This window comes from Pristiophorus japonicus, chromosome 14 (assembly GCF_044704955.1).
Source record: "Pristiophorus japonicus isolate sPriJap1 chromosome 14, sPriJap1.hap1, whole genome shotgun sequence".
NCBI lineage: Eukaryota > Metazoa > Chordata > Chondrichthyes > Pristiophoridae > Pristiophorus > Pristiophorus japonicus.
The window spans coordinates 27,337,830-27,365,804 of NC_091990.1; the positions used below are offsets into that span (position 1 = coordinate 27,337,830).

Genomic DNA, 27,975 nt, shown 5'->3' on the forward strand with positions numbered 1-27,975 from the left:
ACAGCAAGAGACAAGCGCCACAGTGGCTCAATGGCGTACCGTTGAGGTTTCAACACGAGACTGTCACTATCGCCTTGTTAATGTGTCTTTCTTTGTACTGCAAAGAAACTATTTCATAAAATCTGTTCTAATTCATTACAAAAGACCTGTACTCCAGAGTGCCTTGTTGTGGTGATGGACATAAGTGTATTCTGAGAAACGTAATTAATCTGACACATCGAATAACCCTCACAGCACATAAAGCGTGTCGTGATGGCCTGATGATCGTACCCATTATACAGCGCAATCATATGTGGATGGGAAGATATTCCTGATAAAGCAGATGACCTGAGGGACAGATGTGTGTTTTCACAAGGCACCACACATGATGTTAAAATCAGACACTCACCAAAAGGTCAACGATGTGAGTGTATTTACAAGTGCACAATAACAAAGGTTACATAACATTATTACATTTACAAACATTTACACTACCAACACCCACCCTTCTACCCAGCACCACCACCTCTGTTTCCCCTCCAACCTCCCCTTGAAGCAATGCCTCTTCCTTGCCCCACGTACACCACGGCGTCCCGCTCCCCTGCCCCTCACTGCCTCTGGTTGATACGGTTGTGCAGGAGGGCAGCGGGATGTCTGCAGACGTGTGCGTCTTGGTGAGAAGGCAGGGTGTGCAGCCAAAGGCGCCAGGAACTCCTACTCCTCCAGACCTGTCTACCTTGAGGGTGTGGGGTCAGGGGCTTGAACTGTACGTCCAGAAGCCATCTTTTGTCTCATCGCCTCAACGGTCTCGGTTGTGCGCTGCAACACAGTGATGAGCTGGTCCATCTTGTCATCATGTTGTTGGGTGAAGGTGGCCATGCTGGCAGCTATCCCAGTCATGGTCTGGAGCATATTGCGACCTATCTGCACGCTTGTCTGAGATAGCTGGACCATCTCCAGAATTGCAGAGAGCCATGGTGAATCCTCAGGTGGATGCTCGCTCCTGGTGGGTTCTGGTGCCTTGCTTGCCTTCGCGCCACAGCCTCTGCGCTTGGTTGAGCTTGCCAGTGTGGAGTCCATTCCAAACCCCAGAACTTGGAGGCCGACCTGGAGGTTCTGCTGACACATGGCAGGAGGCTGCTGTCATCCTGTTCCTGCTCTTGAAGCTCAAAGGGCTCAAAGACGGGCCCTTCTCCCTCCTCTCCTCTTCTTCGTGGCTCAGGGTGGTGGAGGTGGGAGCGGTGGAAATGGGTGATCTGGGAGGGGCGGGATGGAGGAGGGATCCGCCGCCTTGGGCTGGGGGCGACGTCGGCGTGGGGCTGGGGGGGGGGGTGTGTGGTGCTGGTCAAGCTGAGATGTCAGCCATACCATCTCACATTCTGCCACCAAGGAGTTCCATCTCTACATGGGCACAACAGTAATGGCCATGTGCGGTAAACCGCGAGTGCATTAACATTGCATGTCCTTTCATTCTATGAAAGTCGCTCACACCAGAGATTAGTATAACCATATCTTGCTGTGGCATCGGATCTGAATCAACATTTGTGGTTACATGGCAGCGGGCACCCACGAATACCTGCTCAATTCAATCATCTCTGCTTGCTTTCTTGGATGCTTTTTTCTCATGCACAAAGAAACGTTGCAATCTTTAGCCTCTTTGCTGCCCCCACACACACACTCCCTCACACACACCTGGTACATAACCTTCTTGGCGTTGGACAGGAGGGGGTGAATAAATTTGTACTCGCTCTTGCTGCCGCCAGCAAATCGTTCCAATGTTTCCGGCATTGGTCCCCATCTTGCTCAACGTTGCCCATTATGCTCACGATCTCATCGATCTCCCTCCAAATGTGTTGGTATTGGTATGGTGGAGGCTTGCCATGACCTGGGTGAGGTCTATTGTACCAGCGCCTCCGTCACGAGCTCCTCCAATTTCTGCTCATTGAACCATGGAGCTCTGGGCATGGTTTTGCCAGTCTTCATTGCTGATTTCTGGCCACTCATTGTCAATGATGAAACAAAATGGCTGCTCAACAGTTTGTGTGTCTCAATTTCTCCAACTGCCCCCTCTGCAACTCAGACGGCCCCCCTCTGCAACTTCCAACTCTCTCCGCTCCAATCTCCAACTCTCTCCTCTCCCCCTCACTCACAGGTGGAATAGTGGTGTGCCTTTATGTGCATGCGCAGTACAGCAATCCGCCTCAAACGGCCCCGAAATGGCGACACGTCAAAAGACAAAAACTACAACAACAAAAAAATCACGAAGTCTCGCACATGTGCATTCGAGGCCCTCCAAAGATCCCCGAGTGGAGAGGCCTTCAACTGCCGCACACTGATGACGCCGGCCGCTCACTCCCGCGCCCGCCTGACGACTGCTGCTGACGCTGATGCCCACACAACGGAGCCGAATGTGGCTCCCAATGGGACTCAACGGCAGCGGGCCGCAAAAAGGTAGGTGCTGCCGAGAAATGGGCGGCGACCAAATTCAGCCTCCTTATATCCAGGAATATTTAATACCCAGTCTTGCCTTTTTTGGAGCAAGGTCTCTGCTATTGCCACGACATCGTATTCCCATGTAGCTATTTGTGCCTGCAGCTCATCAACCTTTTTTTACTATGCTTTGTGCGTTCACATGCATAAACTGTAACCCTATCCTAGATCATCCTGTGTTCTCTCTTAGTTTGATAAGACCCTTACTTTACTTTTTCTTGCTTTATTGCTATATGTCTCTCCCCATCCTTTGTGCCCTTTGTTTCTCCTTTCTAATGCTACATCCTGGTACCCATTTCCCTGCAAACCTAGTTTTAAACCCTCCCCAACAGCACCAGCAAACCTCCCTGCGAGGATATTGGTACCGGCTCTGTTGAGATGAAATCCGTCCGGCCTATACAGGTCCCACCTCCCCCAGAACTGACTCCAATGCCCCAGGGAATCTGAAGATCTCCCTCCTGCACCATCTCTCCAGCCACGCATTATCTACTCTAGCCTCCTATTTCTATACTCACGTGATGAATATTAAGAGATTACTACCTTTGAGGTCCTGCTTTTTATTTTCCTTCCTAGCTCCCTAAAATCTTCCTGAAGGACCTCATCCCTCTTTTTTTACCTATGTCGTTGGTATCAATATTGTCCACGACCTCTGGCTGTTCACCGTCCCCCCTCAGAATGTTCTGTAGCCGCTCAGTGACATCCTTAACCCTAGCACCAGGGAGGCAACATACCATCCTTGTTATTAATATCCATCACGCACCAAGTCCTGCTGACCCATCACCACAGTCCTTGCAACCTACGTTGGCTCCCAGTCTCCCAAGGCCTCTAATTTTAAATTCTCATTCTCATGTTTAAATCCCTTTGTGACTTGTAATTTCTTGCTGCCCTACAACCCCCAAATATATGGAGTGGGCTGCCAAGGGAGGTAGTGTGAGCAGATTTTATCAGTAAATTCAAGAGGATTGGATAAATACTGGTAGAAACATTTGATTGAGAGGTATCATGGGATATGTTGTTTAGATCTACTTGGAACTCCTTCACGGCAAACAAGCCAAAGGTGGGCAGAGGAAACGTTATAAGGACACTCTCAAACCCTCCCTGATAAAAGTGCAACATCCCCACTGACACCTGGTGGTTCCTGGCCAAAGACCGCCCTAAGTGGAGGAAGTGCATCCAGGAGGGTGCTGAGCACCTCGAGTCTCATCGCCGAGAGCATACAGAAACCAAGCGCAGACAACAGAAAGAGCATTTGGCAAACCTGTCCCACCTGTTATGGGGACTGTGGTTCTCATATTGGACTGTTCAGCCACCTAAGGACTTATTTTTTAGAGTGGAAGCAAGTCTTCCTCGATTTGGAGGGACTGCCTATGATGATGATATTTAGACAGTGGAATTGGCCAGATGGGACACAGTTGTATTTGTTGCTTCTCTATATTCTTATGTTTCTATCCTGTATTACATTGCCTGCAGCGCTGGGCAGCTTTAGTCTGCCTCCATATTAGGATGCCTTCTCGTTGGTCTGGTTCATAAGACTTAATTCGATAGTCTTCAGCCTCACACTTTTTGGTAACTGCATATAAAATCATAGAATTTTATAGTGCATTCAGCCCATTAAATTTGCACTAGCTCTCTGAATTAGCTATCTGCTTCATCTCATTTACTGTACCTTTATTAAAAAAATTATTTTTCAAGCATTTATAGGGCATTTCTTGTCCTTGCAACACTGAATTAATAAAATCTACTAACCTCTTCCTTTGTTCTTTTGATGATGACCTTAAATTTATGCCTTTGGTTACCGATTGATTGACCAGTGGAAATAGTTATCTGTTTCATCTTGTGAAAACCCTTTGTAATTTTGAACATCTCTATCTGATCTCCTCATAACCTTTTCTGCTCTAGTGAAGGGCTAGTTATTTCCGACTCTCCTCATAACTGAAACCTCTCATCCCTTCTATCATCTTCGTAAATTTTTTTTGTAGTCTTTCCGTGCCGTTAACGTTTTGGACCATAACACTTTCCAAGAGCTTTATTCTATATGGCTACCCAGTTCTTTGCCCAAATGATGTAACTATTCTGCTTACCTATTTCATATTGATTGGATATTCAAGTTTTGGAGCAGATACGCAGACTATTTGTCTTCTGTTCCAGAAATTTAATAAGCCCAGATGTAATTGCAGTAAAACTACTTTGTGTGTTGCAACTAGTACATGCACTAAATGTGCATTGAAATATAGTAAAAGTGTGTTGGTGTGGGTGACTCAATCATTCCATATTTTCCAGGCTAATGAAATTGCTTGCGAGTTAATAGTTGTCCACTTCAACACACATAACTGATGTTACAGTTGTTTTTGTTCAGTACTTGTTATTCAAGTGTATAATAACCTAATGTTTATTGCACAAGAGTAGTAACCCGGAGCTCACAAGTTCAAATTGCACCATGGCAAGTTGTGAAATTGAATTCAATAATTTGTGTGTACCAGAAAAATAACAATTAAAGTTTCTGGTTTTGTCACAAAAACCTAAATGGTCTGCTAATGTCTGTCAGGGAAGGGGGCCTGCTAGCCCTACCCACCCAGCCTGGCTTACACGTGACCTCAGTCCTGTACTATGTGATTGACTCTTAATGCCTTTCAGTGGCTTAGTAAGCCACCTAGTTTCAAAAAATTGCTACAAGGTTTATTATTAATGCCGGCCTGGTAAAGCTACATCATTATCATCATCATCATCATTATCATAGGCAATCCCTCGAATCGAGGATGACTATCTCGAATCGAGGTAAAGCTACACCATGTATGCTAAACAGCGCGATCCCACAACCAATGGATCAGATCAAAGCTCTGCAATCCTGCCACATCCAGTCATGAATGCTGGTGGACAATTAAACAACTAATGGGAGGAGGAGGCTCCATGAACATTCCCATCCTCAATGATGCCGGAGCCTAGCCCGTGGGTGCAAAAGACAAGGCTGAAGTGTTTGCAACCATCTGCGGCCAGAAGTGCCGAGTGGATGATTCTCCTTGGCATCCTCCTGAGGTCCCCACCATCAGATGCCAGTCTTCAGCTAATTCATAGAAACATAGAAAATAGGTGCAGGAGTAGGCCATTTGGCCCTTCGAGCCTGCACCGCCATTCAATGAGTTCATGGCTGAACATGCAACATCAGTACCCCATTCCTGCTTTCTCGCCATACCCCTTGATCCCCCTAGTAGTAAGGACTACATCTAACTCCTTTTTGAATATATTTAGCGATATATTCAATTCACTCTGTGATATTAAGAAATGGCTGAGCGCATTGGATACACCAAAGGTTATGAGCCCTGACAACATCCCACCTGTAGTGCTGAGGACTTACACTACAGAACTAGTTGCGCCTCTAACCAAGCTGCAACAGCTACCCGACCGGCATCTACCCGACAAAGTGGAAAATTGACCAGGTATGTCCTGTCTACAAAAAGCAGGATAAACCCAATCCAGCCAATTATCGCCCCATCAGTCTAGTTTCAATCATCAGCAAAGTGATGGAAGGTGTTGTCGACAGTGCTATCAAGTAGCACTTACTCACTAATAACCTGCTCGCCGATGCTCAGCTTGGATTCCGCCAGGACCACTCAGCTCCAGACAAGGCTTATTACAGCCTTGATCAAAAGAGTGGAATTCTAGAGGTGAGGTGAGAGTGACTGCCATTGACATCAAGGCAACTGGCGGAGAGGCGCTCGCCACAAATAGCTATCAGGGGTGCGCGCCATAAACCGCTAATGGAGAGGCACGCACCATAAACCGCCGGCAGAGGGACGCGATGCTGTTCCTACAACAGAGAGGAGAATCAATGTGTCCTTTTCTGTTCTTGTGGGAAAAGGAATCGAACCCCTCCGGGATCAATTATCTTTCTATAGTAAAGGTCTGGGATCGTTCTGCAGGCCTCACAGGGACTGGTGTGTCTCCTGTGCTGAGGATTGTGGAGGGTGTAAGGGGTGGAGTTCCCAGGATAGTCTGGGATCTCTGTGAGACACACTCCCTTTATGTAGCAGTACAGATGGAGGATCTGTCCAAGAACCCCTGACTGGAATATGGTAGAATGGAAAACAATGGCAGAATTGTGGCAGATCTGGTCTCTGATTCACAGAATCTCTGGGATTCAGCTTTGATCCTGAGTTTGATTTCAGTACAGATCATTCTTTGTGTTATTAAACATTTCAGATAAAAATTTTCTACATTTATTAAACTTTCTTTTACCCCACCATTTGCTTTCAGTGCTTCAATCATCTCTGCATGTAGCATTCACATTTACCATATACACACATGGAATAACTTTTGGTTGTTTTTGCTGGCCCCTAGATGATGAAGTTTGCCTGGGATAACTACAGACAATATGCGTGGGGAACCAATGAACTCAAGCCATTGTCGAAGAATGGACATGCAAGTGGCTTGTTTGGTGAGTGATTACTCAACACAATTATTCCTTACACAAGTTATTTTGGATAGGGGCATTTTATACCCCAGCTTGCATGTCTGTATTAACAGGAGAAAATTGCAGCCAAACGACAAAAAGCTGAATATGCATCTGTAATTATGGGCCCTTTAACATAAAGCTTTGATAATTATAGATTAATAGTCAATCGGGGATAATGGATCCAGTGGGGGGTATAATGGAACCAGGGTGGGTGGGAGGAAATGGAACCAGTGGGGGGACAGGGATAATGGGTCCAGTGTTGGTGGGGGGTGGGGGGAGATAATTGAACAAGTGGGGAGAGGGTATAATGGAACCAGTAAGTGGGGCTGAGGGGTTATAATGGAACCAGTGGGGGGGCGGTATAATAGAACCGGTGGGGGGGGGAGGGGTTATAATGGAACCATTGGGCCAAAGAATCTGTCAATCAACAGTAGCCCTGTTGATTGGTACATCGTAGAATCCCTGAGTGCAGATGTGAATTTACACGAGCTGCAATTAGGATGAATGGAGCTTATTCAAATAAAATGGTAGCTAGGGCATTCGGAGTTGAGTTTCATGAACTGGGGACTCCTCTGTGGATATTGTTTGCCTAGAGACACAGTACCTCATCCGGGGTCTGTGCCTGGAAAACGGAGACGTATGGTCACCCTAGCTTAAATCCACAACCGCTGACTCAGAGATGAGAGTGCTACCAACGATCCAAGGCTGACACATAATGTATGAGTCAATTACATCGTGTCTTGAACAGATATTCATCCAGGTGTTAATCCGGTCATCACTAATTGCACCAAATTCATTGCATTGTTCCATTTTTAGAATGAATACATTTGTTTCAGGATTCCCATTTCAGTCTGCCTAATCTTACAATGATCTACATCTGCTATTCACTTAATTCTTTTGGACTGCCGTAAACTCTCATACTGGCCACGTAACTTGATATCAACAAATGTTATAAATGTTACCGTAGAACAATGGAAGCGTACAAATGGAAGGAAGCCATTTGGTGCATGGTACCTGTGGCTCTTTCCAAGGGAAATCTGAAGCTAATTTCACTGCCCTACTTTCTCCTCATTCACTTGTATCTTCCAATACTTCAAATGTCGAACCACTTTCCTCTTTAAATATTGCAACAGTCTCTGTCACTTACTTCCTGCAGCAAAGTATTCCATGCACTTAACAACTCCCTGTGCAAAGATCTCTTAATTGTAACTTAAGGATCCCTCGTCACTGACTCCTCAACCAGAGGAAGTAGTCCTTCCTTATTCACCGTATCAAAACATTTCATAATTTAAAAAACATCTAAATCCCCTCTTCACCTTCTCTGCTCTTCCCATAACTAGTTTCCCATCCCTGGCATCATCCTGATTACGCTGTTTATGGCTTCACTGCACTTTCTATAGTGGGACGCTCAAAACTGGGCACAAACTCTTTAAGTATGGCCTAACCATTTCTCTGCACAATTTTTTCAAAACTTATTTACTCTTGTAATCTGTGCACCTATTTGTAAAACCCAAAATGCTATTGGGCTTTTTTACGGCTTTATCGACTTGCGCTTGCACTTTCAGAGAATTATATATTTGAACATCTAGATCTCTCTGTTCATCCACACTCCTCAGCATGTGTCATGACTTTACTGGTTATTGCAACAGCTTACCAAGGAATGTTGTGGAGGCAAGTAGTTTGAGGCAAAATTGGGCAAATGACTTGAAGAGAAACAGATTATTGTATACAACTGGATATAACTGCTGGCCCAATGTCCCCAAGGCCTGCATGCTAGGCAGACAGAGTGCACCCAAAGTGCACTGTGTCTAATCTGATGTCAACCTGACTCTATTTGTAGGTTCAGGTCACTTAAATGTCCCAGACACTCCCCAAACACGGGCCCGCCTTTTGGTAGGTCTTACTGCCTGGGATTGAGAGAGCTGCCAGTATTGAAACTTTTTGGCTGCTGTAAAAAAACAGCAGTCAGAAAGTATCTAGCTGATCCTTGGCACAGTACCTCTGTTAAGAGAAAAAGGGGACTTAATTTTAGAGCCACTGCCTGCTCTGGTCATCCAGTCATAGAGGGATGGTTGCAGGGGCTTAGGCCTACATGGGAGCCTGGTTGCTGAAGGATCAGGAAAATGAGATGAGTGGGCCTAGAATGCCACCTTTCACCTCATATTTAAATGACTGGTTCCCCCTCAGTAACCCCACCCCAAGGAAAGCTGCAGGAGTCTAGAAGCAAGGTAAAGAGAGTGGAGACTTGGCCTAACAGATTTATGTCCCTATTTCCTGCGGTTTGCACCTGGGGAACAAGTGGTCGCTGAGCGTTTATCATAGGAAGATCAGCCCTTTGTTTTTTTGCAACCTTGAGATTTCTGTGTTTCTCCTTATTGAATTGAATGGAACTGTTGATGAGTAAAAAAGGTTGAGATTATAGAGAATAAATTTATGAAACTATCTGAAAAGTATTTAGCCTGAGTAAACAATAAGGTATCAAAGCAAAATACTGTGTATGCTGGAAATCTGAAAAATAAACAGAAAATGCTGGAAATACTTAGCAGATCAGGAACCAGGTGGAGAGCGAAACGACGTTAACATTTCAGGTCGATGACCTTTCATCAGAAGTGGAAAAAGTTAGCAATGTACCAGGTTTTAAAATCTGCTGAGTATTTCCAGCATATTCTGTTTTTATTTAAGGTAAATAAGGTACTGGGTTGCAGACATAATACAAATCTGAACAAGTTGGAGTTGTTACTGTACAAGGTATCGGTTAGCTTTCATCTATACTTAGAAACATCAATTGAGTCATTCCCGGAACCAATGGAGGCAACAAAGTAAAAATCATCATTCTTACCAAAGCAAAGCAAGAAACAACAATCAACAATAAACGGAGCTGATAAATCAGAAGTTACAACAGTGTTTGAATGTAAAAGTTGCCGTCACAATTAAATAACCAATTGCTTTGGCAGAAAGCCTGAAAGGAGCTATTGCCATCTGATACTGTGGTGACAGAATGGTTTATTTCAAAATGAGTAATCAATCCCTATAACAGCAGTGCATAACACAGTTTACATTTTGTAGATGGTGAAAGACTGACTGATGTTTAAATAAAGTCTCTAATTTTCATTTTGATAATGAAATGATACTCTATTTAGGCTTTTATTTCCTACCTGATTCGTAGACACTCTCTCTCTATTCTTTGGTAGTTTGGCCCTATTTTGTTATTTTGTTCCTTTTTATAAGGTTCTGCTTCCACTGGGCATCTTTTCTAGATCCCTGATGATCCTTGTCTCTTCTCTACCTAGACTGTTGATGAGAAGCAGTGCCTTCATACTTTAGTTGCTCCCCTCTTTCCCTTTGTGCCAGTTTACTACTTCATTGTCAATTTTTCTATCTTTTTGAGGAATTGTTCATTGTTTATTTCTGCTACTTTTATATTTGCTTTAATGGCAAAGTAAAGTTAACATTATAAAAATGAGAGATTGTGCTATAAAAATGATCAGTAAAATGGTTAGAGGTGGAACAGTTTTCACTTGGCTGATGAAGCTCCATTATTGTCTTGCTACAGGAGGCCTTCAGGGAGCTACAATTGTGGACTCTTTGGACACACTCTTCATTATGGGTCTTCAGGAGGAGTATAGAGAAGCCAAAGAATGGGTGGAAAACAACCTGGATTTTAATGTGGTGAGTTTACTGTCTTGACGCTGATCACTGAGAGGAAACGACTAGGTTTCATTCTAGGTTTTATTCAGATATGGAAGTAGTGCCAATGGATTGCCAATGTAACACTTCTGTTCAAAAAGGGGGAAAGGCAGATGACAATAGAAAAGTGAACTTGACATCATTAGTGGGTAAGCTTCTCGAGGCCTTAATGCAGGATAAAATACCCGCCTTGTTTATAGATTTTCACACATTTTAGAAAGTGTGAATACATATAATGCGCCAGTGATGGAGAAGTTAGAGAAAGAGTCTAGTAGCACAGGCACTGATCAAGCAAACTGCTCATGCCTGGATGATGTTGAGCTACTTGAGTGTTGTTGGGGCTGCACCCATCTAGGTGGGTGGTGAATATTCCATCACATTCCTGACTTGATGTTGGAAAGGCTTTGAGGGATCTGGAGATGAGCCACTCGTCACAGAGTGCCCACCCTCTGCCCTGTTATTGTAGCCATGGTGTTGATATGGCTGATCTAGCTCAGCTTCTGGTCAGTGATGACATCCGATGTGTTGATGGCAGGTATGGGCTGATTCCTTGTCAGAGGAGTTGTGAATGGATCTGAACACTGTGGAATCATCAGCAAATGGCCCCACTCCTAACCATATGATGAAGGGAATGTCATTGATGAAACAACTGATTATGGTTGGGCCAAGGACACTTCCCCGAGGAACTTCTGCAGTGATGTCCTGGGGCTGTGCTGATTGGTCTCCAGCTACTGGACTGTGTTCCCTTTGACTCCCATTGAATTTAGATTTACTAGGGCTCCTGAGTGTCATACTTGGTCAAATGATGCCTTGATGTTGAGGGCAGCTACTGTCCCCTCTCCTTTGACATTCAGCTCTTGCGTTCATGTTTGGATCAAGGCTGTGATGAGGTTCTGGCAGAACTTAGACTGGGGTATTGGTGAGTGGGTTTTAGTTAGTGGGTTTCGCTTGGTGGCACTATTTTGACTTGTGTGATGATCGTGAAGAAGCTGAAAGAATGGTAATTGACCTGTTTTTTTTTGTAGAATCTTGTTTTTTATGGCTAGGACATACCCAGGCAATATTCCACTTTGTCACCTCGATCCCGCTTGGCTAGAGAAGCAGTTAGCTTGGGTGCACAGGTCTTCAGTACTACAGCCAGAATGCGGTTAGGGCCGACGACTTTTGCTGTGTCCAGTGCACTTAACCGCTTTTTAATGTCATGTGGAGTGAACCGAATTGGCTAGATACTGGTACTGATGATATTGGGGACCTTGGGAAGAAGCCGCGTAGGATCACTTGGCACTTCTGACTGAAGATACTAGCAAGCTCATCAGTCTCATTTCTTGCACTCGTGCTGGGATCCACCATGTTTATAGATGGGGATGTTCATGGTGCCACCTCGTCCTGTTAGTTCTCTCGTTGGCAATCACCATTCTCGACTGGATGTGATAGGACTGCAGAGCTTTGTTCTGATATATTGGTTATATCACTTAGTACTTTTTATAGCCTGCTGCTTTTGATGTTTAGTAAGCAGGTAACCTTGTGTAGTAGCTCCATAGGTTCGAGCTCATTCTAATGCCCGGTGATGCATCTGGCATGACCACCTACATTCCGCATTGAACCAAAGTTGGACTCCTGTCTTGATGGTGATCAAGAAGTGAGAGATGTGCTCGGCATGGAGTTTATAGATTTTGGTGGTAGGTAGTTCTGTTGGTCTACAGCAATTCATGGATGTCCAGTTTTGGGCCGCTATATCTATCTGTCCTTAATCTGTCCCATTAGCAAGGTGGTAATGCCTCACTACAAGAGAAGACCAATCACCTCACCAACTTTCAGTGACACACTATTGACAAATCCCCTAGCATCAACATCTAGGGGATCAATGTTGATCAGAAGTTTAACTGGATTAGCCATATCAACACATGGCTACAAGAACACAGCAGAATCTGGATACTCTGCAATGAGTGGCTCATGTCCTGACTTTCAAACGCTTCTCCACCTTTTACAAGACTCAAGCTAGGTGTGTTTTGGAATACTCATCACTCGCCTGAATGGGTCCAGTCACAACAACACTCAAGAAGATCAACAACATTCACAACAGAGGTTTGTTTGACTCCAGCCATGCCACAAAATTCTATCCACCACAGGTGCATTGTGGCTGCTGTATTTACTATCTGTAGGATGCATTCAGCAACTCTCCAAGTTTGCTTTAACAACACCTCCCAGTCCTATGACCTAGAATGACAAGAGCAGCAATATGGGAGCACCATCATCTCCAAGTTTCCCTCAAGTCACACACCAACCTGACATAGATATATATCACACTTTTCCTTCATCATCATTATGTCAACATCCTGGAATTCCCTACCTGACATCATCATGAGTGCACTGTCACCACATGGACTGCAGCGCTTGAAGAAAGCTCACCATTATCTTCTCAGGGCAAGTTGAGATGAACAATAAATGCAGATTTGCCAGCGTCACCTGTATCCTGGGAGTGAGTATTTTTTATAAAGAAAAGTGTTTGCTTTGCAATTATAGTGAATCTTGTTTCCAACATAGTTTGCAAGAAGGCAAGTAACCGATGCACCTAATTGTGCTCATGCAGTATTCTTCGTTTCATAGCTATCCCCATAAGATTCCAATCACAAAGTGACTCAGTGTGGACCATAGTCATTTTATGTCTGCGATCAGGATTAGCTGGTCCTTTTTTTTTTAGCCCCTTGCATATTAATGAAACGTCAGCTAAATGCGTGAATAATTAAACTGAGTCTTCAGTCTTTCTCTTGATCTTTTTAGGTTACCTTTTTTGATCTGTTTTACTAATTCGCAACAAGCTCCATTGCTTTAATTTGTGCTGCAACTCCTGCAGGTTGTAGGATCAGTTCAGGTTCAGTCTACTAAGCTACTAAACCAGACTTGCTTGACATCTGTAACATATTTTGATTGGCATAAATGGTTGCCAACAGTTATTCAGAGTCATCTTCATTGCTCACTGTGGCAATTTTATGAAGTCAAACATCTTTATGAAGATATCCTCCTGGTGAGTTGTCCTTACATACTGTGGAGCGGAATTCTCTACGCCTTCACACTGCATAACAAAATGTAGTTATTCCATCAGCAAGTCTTGATTTTGTTTTCAGCATTGTTCTTCTATTTTGTAAATAAAATTGGCCAATTCACTGCTGAGGCAGGTGCTTTCAGATTGGCAATTCAAACATGTATTCATTTTGATGTAACCCAATAAACCTTAGCTCTAAGTGTGCACAGAATAATGTATAGTATGCTAAAAAATGGCCAGTGACCAGAAAACGTTAACCCATTTAACGAAATGTTTGTGAGCTAACAGGAATTCAGCACCTACATTGATATATAGGAGTAGAAAATCGTCTGACCTGTAAATATATAAATGATGGGCCTAATGCAAGAACCGGACTGAGTTTATCAGAATTTTTTTTAAAGAAACGTTCCTGTGGAGCCAGAAGGAGCAGGAATGCAGTCATTACGATCAACCGCTTCTGGAACTTAACTTCAGGCTAATCCCAGCGAGGCAGGTGGCTCAATATTCTTCTATGTCAGTGCATGGGCTGCCTCTGGAGACACAACCGGCACTGGCAGCTCATTGTAGACCAACTTTGGGGTGGGCTATCTGCAAATTACCACCCCATATTATATGTTGCATCAGAGAGCTAATCTTGTTATACATAATACAATGCTTCGTCATTCACTATAAAATATTAACTATTTTAGTGACTTAGTTATCGTAGCCAGAGGATCAATTGCAGTAGATTACAGAGAGACTCTGTAGGTTGTATTTATTATGTACTTTTAACTTTTCCCCTCTCTTTCATCTTTCAGAATGGAGAAGTGTCTCTTTTTGAAGTGACCATCCGCTTTGTCGGTGGGCTGCTGTCAGCATATTACTTGACGGGTGATGAGGTGAGCTAGCTCCACAACACTCTTGCTTGACTCTAATCTGTGCAGCATCTTGAGAAAGGATTTTATTAGTGATTAAAGTATTAGAAAATTACATTTTATGCAGAGTTGAATTCTGTTTTCAAATGATTCCATTCGATTAAATAGTTTAATGTAAATTGTACTATAAAAGAATGTGAACCGTATGAAATTAGCCACCATTGATGGCTTAATCTGTTAATTACAGCCAGGCACCCGGTAATGAGGGTCAGGTACCCGGTAACGAGGGTCAAGCACCCAGTAACAGGGTCAGGAATCGGTTAATGACATTTATAATCTGCATAGAAATATATAGACATTACAATGTGAAATCGGACCATTCCACCCAAACAGTCCGTGTTGCGTTGATCCTCCAAATAATCCTAATCACGTGTACCGTCCTTCCATATCCCTTCATCACCTTTTTTTTTCACCTGTCCAATCTGATCTTGAATAGCTTCTGCCTCAACTACTAACCATGGGAGTGAATTCCACAGCCTCGCAACTCTCTGTGTAAAGAAGCTCCTCTTGCTCTCTTCTTTAAATCTCTTAGATTTAATTTTGTATTTTGGCCACTTGTTCTAGACCCCTCCCTATTACTGAAAACAGTCTGTTTCTATGTACCCTGCTAATAACAGTCAGGAATCTGGTAATTGCACATTGCTGTTTGTGGGACTTTGCTATGTGCAATTTGGCTGCTCCATTGCAACAGTGACTACACTTCAAAAGTGCTTCATTGGCTGTAAAGCGCTTTGCGACGTCCTGAGGTTGAGAAAGTTGCGATACAAATGCAAGTCTTTATTTTCTTTATTGATGCAAAGATAAATCACAATACATTTTATGTCGCTGACACACATTTTCACAGTGAAGGAATGCCAATAATTCTATACCAGGAACAGGTACCTGTTTTGCAGTTTGTATGATGCCTGTGCCATTGACCGCTTCCAACCCAGTAACCTCCAAGTACTTTTTTTCTTTCTTTCTAATCTGTTAATCAGGAGTCTGCTAACAATATGAATCTGGTATGGACAGTCAGGAATCTGGTACTGATAATTTTGTTAGTGAAATCAAAAATCTGTAATTGATTCAGAAATTCGTTACTGACAGAAATCTGGTAAAGTCAACAATCTGTTGATGACTTTCAGGAAAGTGTGAATGATCCATTAGAAATCTGTTACTGTCAGTCAGGAATCTGGTATACACAATCAAGAATTTGTTCAAAGCAAGAACTGTTAATTGCCCACAATCTGCTAAATATAAATTTATTAATGATAATCGGGTAAAAGAAGAGGAAGTGGAGCAATTGGGTAGGATAAGGAAATAGTACTGAAAGAAAATAAGTGGAAAAGGCATCAGGCCCCGGTGGCTGCATCCTAAAATGTTGAGGGAAGTCGGTGAAAAAATAGCAGATTGCCATGAACCAGAGGCCAGGATGGTTGCTAATGTAACACCTCTATTTAAAAAGGGAAAAATGGATAAATTAGGTAATTATAGGCCAGAACAAAAGCAAAATACTGCGGATGCTGGAAATCTGAAATATAACAGAAAATGCTGGAAATGCACAGCAGGTCAGACAGCAACTGTGGAGAGAGAAGCAGAGTTAACGTTTCAGGTTGCTGACCTTTTGTCAAAATTGGAAGAAGTTAGAAACTTAACAGTTTATGAACAGAAAGAAATGGAAAACCCGTCCGAAAGAAGAGCAAAATTCCTCCAGGTGGGGTGTTCCTGGAAGAGAAGGGGCAGTGAATGAAACACCAAAACAAAAGTAAACTACTGCGGATGCTAGAAATCTGAAATAAGAGCAGAAAATATAGACCAGTCAGACTGATAGTGGATAAGCTTCTAGAGACCATAGTACAGGATAAAATTAACATTCACCTGGAAAGGCATGGTTTAATTAAGGCTAGCCAGCATGGATGTGTAACACACGTACAAAAATGATGGGCAGCAAAAGACCAGCTGATCCATCAAACCTGTCCCGCATTCATGATGTCTGGAGCATTGTGACCAGACACGCCCCCCTGCCACCCAACTACCCCAGCCATGTAATCTTTGGCAAAAATCCATTTATAAAAAAGGGGAAAAATCTGGAAAATTTTACTCTAACCCCCTCAGGCAATCATAACCAGTCCAGGAGATCACATTGACCATGCTTATGTTTACTGGTAAATGGCTTACCATTTATTTATAAGATGCTATCTTTGCCCCAGCCAAGAACTGGTTCAGCTCACTTTTGCATGCATGCAGAGTTAGCACACATCGCACAAGTCGGCAATTTATTCATAAGGGTTCACTACTCTGGGAAAAGAAGAACTACCTAATATCTAGACTATTCCTACTCTTACGTAGCTTATATGCATGACCTCCCCAATCTGTCAAACTGATATCAGTGCGTATGCAATCCAGCCCTTTTATTACCATTTATTCAATCAAGACCACTTACTGCCACCTCCGTGACTTTGCCCATCTTCGACCCTGAGCATCACAACAGATGCACTTAATTTTTTTTGTTCATATTCAAAGCTACCCCTATTCTCTTGATTTCTTTTATTCAAGCTAACATTCTGGGTAGAAATTGATAATGGCTCATTTTTAGTGCACCAGTCCACAGTACTGTATCAATCCATGGGAGGGGGGTTGGCAGTGGCTTTCACCAGGAGGAGATCGGATGACGTCATCGCCGTGCGCAGCGACCCGTTTCCGCCCCGGAGTGGAACTTCGGTAGCACCCCATGAGGCCGCCGCAGGCGATGTTCGCGCCAGCCTCGCGGGTCGCAAACTGGGCCGCCTCGTGGGCCGAAAATTAAAGTGGAGGTGCATGGCGCCATATTTTTTTCAATGGCCGACTTACTGGTTGCGGCCTTGCATTGACGAATTCGCATTGGTCCGTGCCGCAATGTTGCAGCCCGGCAGTCTGCTTCTGTGCTGGGCTGCTGCCACAGCACCTTGCTCCCCGGTGTGGAAATGGTGGCCGCCCCTCGCCCCATTGCAGAGCTCGCAGCGTGCCCTCCCCTTTACCTGAAGGGGAGATCTCTGTGCACCCGCTAGCGCTGCACGTAGTGCTGGAAAATTATCGCGCTTAGCTCCCTGGTCCCGACCCCCAAGAGGAAGTGGAGCGCGCGACATTGTGCTCCACTTCCTCTCGGGGGCGGTAACCCCAATTTCACGGCCAGACACAGGAAGTCCTGCCTCGCCTCGGTTACTGCCACCAAACGGGGTGTTAACGAATTTCGGCCCCTTGGTCTCGACTGCAAAGGATAATGTCCACACCTCTATTGCGTCTCCTATTACTACCCTGTATTACATTCCTCACTGATTTTCTAATCTCCCCACTCTGCCCTTGATAAATCTCATGTTTTTCATGTCTTTTAATATCTCCGAGGGAAACATATAGGAAGGAATAGCGAGGAAGAAGGGAAACAGGTTGAGAGTGAGGAGACCTCTGGCCTCTCATCACCTGCCCTATGGGAGCAAGTGAGTGGGGTGTAGTGAATGTTCGGTTATGGGTAAGGTGAGTGACAGCTGGGCAAGGGGCAAAGGAGGATACAGGATCGTGTGGGTAGTTCAACGGGTAAGAGGCTGGTGCAGTAATGGGAGTGAAGTGGATGATCGGAAAGAGAGGGAATGGTGGTGAAGGGGTCGGGGATGCAGTAGCACTTTGGGGAAGCATGTGATTGTGGGAGGGGATGGGCAGTGAGCCTCTGTGGGCCACAATTTCTCTGAAACCCCTACTCCTAATGTAATCTGCAGCTGGTGGTGATTCCATTCCCTGCCACATCTTTACCTTCACCACACAAACCGCAGCGGTTCAAGAAGGGAGCTCACCGCCACCTTCTCAATGGCAATTAGGGATGGGCAATAAATGCTGGCTTTACCAGAAACGGCAAAAGGAAAGGAAAGGAAAGAAAAGAAAAAGACAGAGAAATAGAAGAGGCTGCCAACGAAGCAAAATGAAGAGTTTGAGAGTGAGAAGAAACAGAATCAAAAGAGGAAAAACAGAATGGGAAGCAGCATTAAGAAGACAGCAGAGGAATTTGAGAGATAGAGAGACTGCACTCTCTGACATGCAATGCCATGGGAGGTTATCTAGCAATATATTCATTTTGCGGGATAGATCACACATCCTTATTTGGGGCATCACCATTCTGTGATGACTGTCACACCTGTGGTTGCACAGCTCTACCACTAAATGAAGTCCCAAAGGCTACAGCCCCTGTACCTGTACCCATAGCATCACTAATGCACTCGGAGGGAAATTTCCTTTGCTCCTGACTTTCCATGGGCAAAGCCATGAAAGAACCACGAGTATAAGTGAAAGTTGTTGATCTCTGTCCAAAAATGAGGAGGAGGGTCTATTGTCTATGGATTGCTATTGTACAACAAAAAGTTCGAATGGGCCAGTCAGTGCATTCTTTAGGATAGTGTGCCTCAAAACTACAAAAAGATGTATTATCTTCAAGAAAATACATATTTTTTTTACATTTTTTGTACTCCAGTGTCAATTATTGTGTTTTCTCTATTACAGTTATTCAAGATTAAAGCAATTGAATTAGGAGAAAAGCTACTGCCAGCATTTAACACACCCACAGGCATCCCCTGGGCCTTGATAAACCTCCGCAGGTAAGATGTCCTAATTCTAGTAGAATAAACTCAAGGTGAATTACATTCCTTAGAATAATATCAAACATGATTGCATCTTCCTCAAAAGACATTTCAAGCCCTTTTTTCTTGAAATAGCTAAAAAAACAAGAATTTTTACTGTGGATGGTTAATGATTTCACATCACTTGCTACTGTGCAAGCAATAGGAATGAGAGGGCATATTGCATCACATTCCAACTCGACATTCACACTCGACAACTCTCTAACAACAACTCCTACCTCCCTGTGGATTATGACCCCACTACTGATTGTCAAGCCAATTTGTCCCAGAGCATCACTGATTTCATCTCCTCTGGAGATCTTCCCTCCCCAATAACCTCCAATCTCAACCCCACATAGCCCACTTCTATCTCCCCGCCCCAAGATTCCAAACAGGACTGTTCCATTAGACCTATTGTTTTAGCCTGCTTCTTCTCCACGGAACTTATTTGTTCTTGACTCCATTTTATCTCCCCTTGTCCACTTCATTCCACATACATCCACAACTCATCTGACACCCGCCACCACTTTAACCAATTCCAGTTTCAAGGCCAAACCATCTCCTTTTCACTATGAACATCCAATCCCTCAATGCCTCCATTCTCCACCAAGACGGCCTGTAAGCCTGCTGCTTCTTCCTTGAACAGCAGCCCAAACAGTCTCCATCCACCACTACCTTCCTTTCCCTGGACGAACTTGTTTTCACATTGAACAACTTTGCCTTTAACTCCATTCACTTCCTCCACATAAGAACATAAGAAATAGGAGCTCCTCAAGCCTGCTCTGCCATTCAATAAGATCATGGCTGAACTTCGACATCAACTCCACTTTCCAGCCCGATCCCTATATACCTTGATTCTCTTAGTCCAAAAATCCATCGATCTCAGCCTTGAATATATTCAACAACTGAACATCTATAGCCTCCTGGGGTAGAGAATTCCAAAGATTCACAACCCTTTGAATGAAGAAATTTCTCCTCATCTCAGTCCTAAATGGCTGACCCCTTATCCTGAGACTGTCCCCTAGTTCTAGACTCTCCAGCCAGGGGAAGCAGCCTCTCAGCATATACCTTGTCAAGCCCTCTTAGAATCTTATATTTTTCATAGAAACATAGAAAATAGGTGCAGGAGTAGACCATTCAGCCCTTCGAGCCTGCACCGCCATTCAATGAGTTCATGGCTGAACATGAAATTTTAGTACCCCATTCCTGCTTTCTCGCCATACCCCTTGATTCCCCCTAGTAGTAAGAACTACATCTAACTCCTTTTTGAATATATTTAGTGAATTGGCCTCAACAACTTTCTGTGGTAGAGAATTCCACAGGTTCACCACTCTCTGGGTGAAGAAGTTTCTCCTCATCTCAGTCCTAAATGGCTTACCCCTTATCATTAGACTGTGACCCCTGGTTCTGGACTTATCCAACATTGGGAACATTCTTCCTGCATCTAACCTGTCTAAACCCATCAGAATTTTAAACGTTTCTATGAGATCCCCTCTCATTCTTCTGAACTCCAGTGAATACAAGCCCAGTTGATCCAATTTTTCTTGATATGTCAGTCCCGCCATCCTGGGAATCAGTCTGGTGAACCTTCGCTGCACTCCCTCAATAGCAAGAATGTCCTTCCTCATGTTAGGAGACTAAAACTGTGCACAATACACCAAGGCCCTGTACAACTGTAGTAACACTTCCCTGCCCCTTTACTCAAATCCCCTCGCGATGAAGGCCAACATGTCAGTTGCTTTCTTAACCGCCTGCTGTACCTGCATGCCAACCTTCAATGACTGATGTACCATGACACCCAGGTTTGTTGCACCTCCCCTTTTCCTAATCTGTCACCATTCAGATAATAGTCTGTCTCTCTGTTTTTACCACCAAAGTGGATAACCTCACATTTATCCACATTATACTTCATCTGCCATGCATTTGCCCACTCACCTAACCTATCCAAGTCACTCTTCAACCTCATAGCATTCTCCTCGCAGCTCACACTGGCACCCAACTTAGTGTCATCCGCAAATTTGGAGATACTACATTTAATCCCCTCGTCTAAATCATTAATGTACAATGTAAACAGCTGGGGCCCCAGCACAGAACCCTGCGGTACCCCACTAGTCACTGCCAGCCATTCTGAAAAGTACCCATTTATTCCTACTCTTTGCTTCCTGTCTGCCAACCAGTTCTCAATCCACGTCAGCACACTACCCCCAATCCCATGTGCTTTAACTTTGCACATTAATCTCTTGTGTGGGACCTTGTCGAAAACCTTCTGAAAGTCCAAATACGCCACATCAACTAGTTCTCCCTTGTCCACTTTACTGGAAACATCCTCAAAAAATTCCAGAAGGTTTGTCAAGCATGATTTCCCTTTCACAAATCCATGCTGACTTGGGCCTATCATGTCACCTCTTTCCAAATGTGCTGCTATGACATCCTTAATAATTGATTCCATCATTTTACCCACTACCGATGTCAGGCTGACCAGTCTATAATTCCCTGTTTTCTCTCTCCCTCCTTTTTTAAAAAGTGGGGTTACATTGGCTACCCTCCACTCCATAGGAACTGATCCAGAGTCTATGGAATGTTGGAAAATGACTGTCAATGCATCCGCTATTTCCAAGGCCACCTCTTTAAGGTACTCTGGGATGCAGTCCATCAGGCCCTGGGGATTTATCTGCCTTCAATCCCATCAATTTCCCCAACACAATTTCCCGACTAATAAGGATTTCCCTCAGTCCCTCTATCTTACTAGACCCTCTGACCCCTTTTATATCCGGAAGGTTGTTTGTGTCCTCCTTAGTGAATACCGAAGCAAAGTACTTGTTCAATTGGTCTGCCATTTCTTTGTTCCCTGTTATGACTTCCCCTGATTCTGACTGCAGGGGACCTACGTTTGTCTTTACTAACCTTTTTCTCTTTACATATCTATAGAAGCTTTTGCAGTCCGTTTTAATGTTCCCTGCAAGCTTCCTCTCATACTCTATTTTCCCTGCCCTAATCAAACCCTTTGTCCTCCACTGCTGAGTTCTAAATTTCTCCCAGTCACCGGTTTCGCTGCTATTTCTGGCCAATTTGTATGTCACTTCCTTGGCTTTAATATTATCCCTGATTTCCCTTGATAGCCACGGTTGAGCCACCTTCCCTTTTTTATTTTTACGCCAGACAGGGATGTAGAATTGTTGTAGTTCATCCATGCGGTCTCTAAATGTCTGCCATTGCCCATCCACTGTCAACCCCTTAAGTATCATTCGCCAATCTATCCTAGCCAATTCACGCCTCATACCTTCAAAGTTACCCTTCTTTAAGTTCTGGACCATGGTCTCTGAATTAACTGTTTCATTCTCCATCCTAATGTAGAATTCCACCATATTATGGTCACTCTTCCCCAAGGGACCTCGCACAACGAGATTGCTAATTAATCCTCTCTCATTACACAACACCCAGTCTAAGATGGCTTCCCCCCTAGTTGGTTCCTCGACATATTGGTCTAGAAAACCATCCCTTATGCACTCCAGGAAATTCTCCTCCACCGTATTGCTTCCAGTTTGGTTAGCCCAATCTATATGCATATTAAAGTCACCCATGATAACTGCTGCACCTTTATTGCATGCACCTCTAATTTCCTGTTTGATGCCCTCCCCAACATCACTACTACTGTTTGGAGGTCTGTACACAACTCCCACTAACGTTTTTTGCCCTTTGGTGTTCTGCAGCTCTACCCATATAGATTCCACAACACCCAAGCTAATGTCCTTCCTAACTATTGCATTAATCTCCTCTTTAACCAGCAATGCTACCCCACCTCCTTTTCCTTTTATTCTATCCTTCCTGAATGTTGAATACCCTTGGATGTTTAGTTCCCAGCCCTGATCATCCTGGAGCCACATCTCTGTAATCCCAATCACATCATATCTGTTAACATCTATTTGCACAGTTAATTCATCCACCTTATTTGGGATACTCCTTGCATTAAGACACAAAGCCTTCAGGCTTGTTTTTTTAACACCCTTTGTCCTTTTAGAATTATGATGTAGTGTGGCTCTTTTTGTTTCTTGCCTTTGTTTACTCAGCCTTCCACTATTGCTTTTTACCTTTCTACCATCTGTTTCTGACTCCATATTACTTCGCCCTGTCTCGCTGCATAGGTTCCCATCCCCCTGCCATATTAGTTTAAACACTCCCGAACTGCATTAGCAAATGTTACCCCGAGGACATCAGTTCCAGTCCTGCCCAAGTGCAGACCGTCCGGTTTGTACAGGTCCCACTTCCCCCAGAACTGGTTCCAATGTCCCAGGAATTTGAATCCCTCTCTCTTGCACCACTGCTCAAGCCACGTATTTATTCTAACTATCCTGCTCCCTCTACTCTGATTAGCACGTGGCACTGGTAGCAATCCAGAGATTACTACCTTTTGAGGTCCTACTTTTTAATTTAATCCTAGCTCCCTAAATTCAGCTTGTAGGAACTCTTCCCGCTTCTTACCTACATCGTTGGTACCTACATGTACCACGACAACTAGCTGTTCACCCTCGCTTTCTAGAATGCTCTCCAGCCGCTCCAAGACATCCTTGACCCTTGCAACAGGGAGGCAACATACTATCCTGGAGTCTCTGTTGCGGCCGCAGAAACTCCTATTTATTCCCCTTACAATAGAGTCCCCTATCACTATAGCTCTCCCACTCTTTTTCCCGCCCTTCTGTGCAGCAGAGCCACCCATGGTGCCATGAACCTGGCTACTGGTGCCTTCCCCTGGTAAGTCATCTCCCCCAACAGTATCCAAAACGGTATATCTGTTTTGGAGGGAGATGACCGTAGGGGACTCCTGCACTACCTTCCTGCTCTTGCCTTGTCTCTTGGTCACCCATTCACTATCTGTCCTAACCCTTACCTGCGGTGTGACCAACTCACTAAATGTGCTATCCACAACATTCTCAGCATTGCGCATGCTCCAGATTGAGTCCATCCGCAGCTCCAATGCCGTCATGCGGTCTGTCAGGAGCTGCAGCTGGACACACTTCCCGCACACTGGAAGTGTCCCTGACTTCCCACATAGCACAGGAGGAGCATGGCACGGGTCCGAGCTCTCCTGCCATGACTTAACCCTTAAATTAATTTACTTACTAAAATTTACTTCAACACCAAACAGCTACTTAGTAGTTCGCTGCCAATTAAACCAATCTAAAAGTCAGTCTAAAAGAGTGTTATACTTACTAGTCGAACAGCCAACCACTTACCAGCTTGGCTGTGATGTCACCCCTCAATTTTGCACCCCTCTATCTTTGTCTGCAGCTGGTTGGGCTGGTCTCTGGGCCTCCGTCTCCTACTCTCGCACTCCTTATCAGCTGCTCTAGTGTCAGCACTGGTAGGAAAAACAAGACAAAACAGCATCTGCCACCCCTACTTGCCCAAACTCATGAATGCCACTCTTTGCTGCTGCACTCCGTGCTCTGCACGAGCTGCCCCTTTTTAAGCTGTATCTAGGTCAGATGACTCACTACTGGTCAGTTGTTTACAGAACTGGTTTTAACTAGCTGCTAATTGCCTCTTACTGCAGAGTTACCTTGTTTTTCTCTGCCTAAACCTGAAAGATTCCCAATCATTTAACTTTTCCCCTTTAAATTAAACTGCTGCTTATTTAGAAGCTACCGGCAATTGCCACTAACAATTTACTCCAGCCTCCAAATAGTTTCAAGAGAATAACCCTTAAAACTCACCCTCTTACCAAACTCTTCCGTTAAAATAATTAGCATTAGCATAGAAAAGATACTGGAGAAATTATTCTCCATTGTTCTAAACTCCAGAGAGTATAGACCCAGTCTACTCACTCTCTTCTCATAGGACAACCCTCTCACCGCAGGGATCAATCTAGAGAACCATCGTTGCACCCCATTTAAGGTAAGTTCCTTAGATACGGAGGCCAAAACTGTACACCGTACTCCAGGTGTGATCTCACCAGAGCCCTGTACATTTGCAGCAAGACTTCCTTGCTCTTGTACTCCAACACCCTTGCAATAAAGGCCAAGATACCATTTACCTTCCTAATTGGTTGCTGTACCTTCATGTTAACTTTCTGCATTTCGTGAACAAGGACACCCAAACCCCTCTGAAAATCCAAATATACTACAGACACTGGTTTCCCACCCGCTAGTTACACCCTCAAAATACTCTTAATAGATTTCTTATACACAATTTCCCTTTTTCATAAAACTGAGTTGACTCTGCCTAATCATATTGTGATTTTCTAAGTGCCCTTTTACCATGTTCTTAATAATAGATTCTTGCATTTTCCCTACTACTAATGTCAGGCTAACTGGCCTATAGTTCGCTGGTTTCTCTCCCTCCTTTCTTGAACAGAGGGGTTACATTTACTACCTTCCAATTCACGGGGACTGTGCTAAAATCTAGGGAATTCTGGAAGATCAAAACCAATCCATCCACTTTCTCTGCAGCCACCTTTTTAAATCCCGGGAATGTAGACCACCAGATCCAGGGTATTTGTTGGCTTTTACTCCCTTTAATTTCTCCAGTAGCTTTTCTATGCTAATGCTAATTATTTTAACGGAAGAGGTCAGGGTGGGGATCTGAGTAGGACTGGAACAAAGAATGTTTAACATATCTGATTAAAAGACAAATATAGATAGGACTCATCCGGGCTCCCATAGCAATAGAGGCAGAGACAGGAGAAATTATATTGGGAAATAAGGAAATGGCAAAGGGTTAAACAAATATTTTGTATCTGTCTTCACAGTAGAAGACACAAAGAACATACAGAAAATTGTGGGGGACCAAGGATCGAATGAGAAGGAATTTTTGTTGTTGCAGATTGAGCATTTATGGATCTCATTATTATTCCTAGCTGTAGACATTCGGATGTAAATTAGCCCATTGATGGGTGCTACGATTTTTATGACCTCATTCCTTTTGTGTTGCTTAACTGCTTGAAACAGATGTTGGGCTTTCCTGTTCTGGCCTCAGAACTTTGTGAGTGACCATTTGCTGTTGTGTTGCAAGTTATAATTTTTTTTGACTTTCCGTACTGCAGTTTCTACATTATCTTTGGAATATTATTTTCTGCTGACGTTTGCTGCTGCATCCTGCATTGAAAGATGTATTTTGCTACTGTTGCTGATAGCAGCTACTTCATTAGTACTATTTACAAAGCTGGGCATGAGAATTCCATTGGGCCCTCCTATGGAAGTGGTGGATTTAGAGGAGGAAAAGGATTTCATATAGAGAGATCACTAACTTAATCCCGGAACCTGAGTTTTCAAAACTAGAAGATCTGTTTTCACCAGGTACACTTTGCAAGGAAGGCTGTGACCTCCAGACAGAAGAACAGGCCCGCCTGTTGGTATAAAGGTGACTGCTGATATGTCCTTACTATACAGTATAAATGCACACGAGGCCCATACTTGAGAGAAGGTGACTCTGTGACCAGTTACCTTTATTACCAAGACCTCAAGTGATGAAGGTGGGTGGAGCTTCCCCTTTTATACCTGAAAGTCCAGGTTAGGAGTGTCTCCCACAAGTTCACCCCCTTGTGGTCAATGTTCTCAAGGTGTACAACTTAGGTCAGTTTATACAGGGGTTACAATGATAGTTGAATACATGACAACTGCAGCTTTGAAACTACCAAACTACAACTGGTGGCATTGACAGTCTGTCAAAGTTTAACAAGTAGTAGAAGTCTTGCTAACTGAGAGAAACAATTTAGCCACTTTCCCCATGAAAAGGAGACAACAGCACAATGGGGTATTCCAAATGTTTAGGACCTCATTTTTTTTTTCGTTCTTGGGATGTGGGCATCGCTGACGAGGCCAGCATTTATTACCCATCCCTAATTCCCTTCTTGAACTGCTGCAGTCCGTGTGGCGAAGGTACTCCCACAGCGCTGTTAGGGAGGGAGTTCCAGGATTTTGACCCAGTGACGATGAAGGAATGGCAATATACTTCCAAGTCAGGATGGTGTGTAACTTGGAGGGGAACTTGCAGGTGCTGGTGTTCCCTTGCTGCCCTTGTCCTTCTAGGTGGTAGTGGTCGCGGGTTTGGGAGGTACTGCCGAAGAAGCCGTGGCGAGTTGCTGCAGTGCATCTTGTAGATGGTACACACTGCAACCACAGTGCGTCGGTGGTGCAGGGAGTGAATGTTTAAGGTGGTGAATGGGGTGCCAATCAAGTGGACTGCTTTGTCCTGGATGGTGTTGAGCATCTTGAGTGTTGTTGGAGCTGTACTCATCCAGGCAAGTGGAGAGCATTCCATCACACTCCTGACTTGTGACTTGTAGATGATGGAAAGGTTTAGAGGAGTCAGGAGGTTAGTCACTCGCCACAGAATACCCAGCCTCTGATCTGCTCTTGTTGCCACGGTATTTATGTGGCTGGTCCAGTTAAGTTTCTGGCCAATGGTGACCCCCAGGATGTTGATGGTGAAGGATTCAGCGATGGTAATGCCGTTGAAGGTCCAGGGGCGGTGGTTAGACTCTCACTTATTGGAGATATTCGTTGCCTGGCACTTGTGTGATGCAAATGTTACTTACCACTTATCAACCCAAGCCTGAATGTCATCCATGTCTTGCTCTATGCGGGTATGGACATCTTCTTTATCTGAGGAGTTGCGAATGGAACTGAACACTGCAGTCATCAGCGAACATCCCCACTTCTGACCTTAAAATGGAGGGAAGGTCATTGATGAAGCAGTTGAAGATGGTTGTGCCTAAGACACTACCCTGAGGAACTCCTGCAGCGATGTCCTGGGGCTGTGATGATTGAACTTCAACAACCACAAACATCTTCCTTT

At 44.1% G+C, this 27,975-nt stretch overlaps 1 protein-coding gene across 3 annotated transcripts in view; it reads left to right on the plus strand.

The window, feature by feature from the left end:
• LOC139279810 (mannosyl-oligosaccharide 1,2-alpha-mannosidase IA-like) overlaps positions 1-27,975 on the plus strand; it is a 197,906-nt gene that overhangs the window by 50,494 nt on the left and 119,437 nt on the right. For all 3 annotated transcript variants that reach the window (XM_070899045.1, XM_070899044.1, XM_070899047.1), the window contains exons 2-5: positions 6,805-6,901; positions 10,473-10,588; positions 14,447-14,527; positions 19,067-19,161. In XM_070899045.1, coding sequence (XP_070755146.1) covers positions 6,805-6,901; positions 10,473-10,588; positions 14,447-14,527; positions 19,067-19,161 — 389 coding nt within the window. The remainder of the gene's footprint in view (positions 1-6,804; positions 6,902-10,472; positions 10,589-14,446; positions 14,528-19,066; positions 19,162-27,975) is intronic.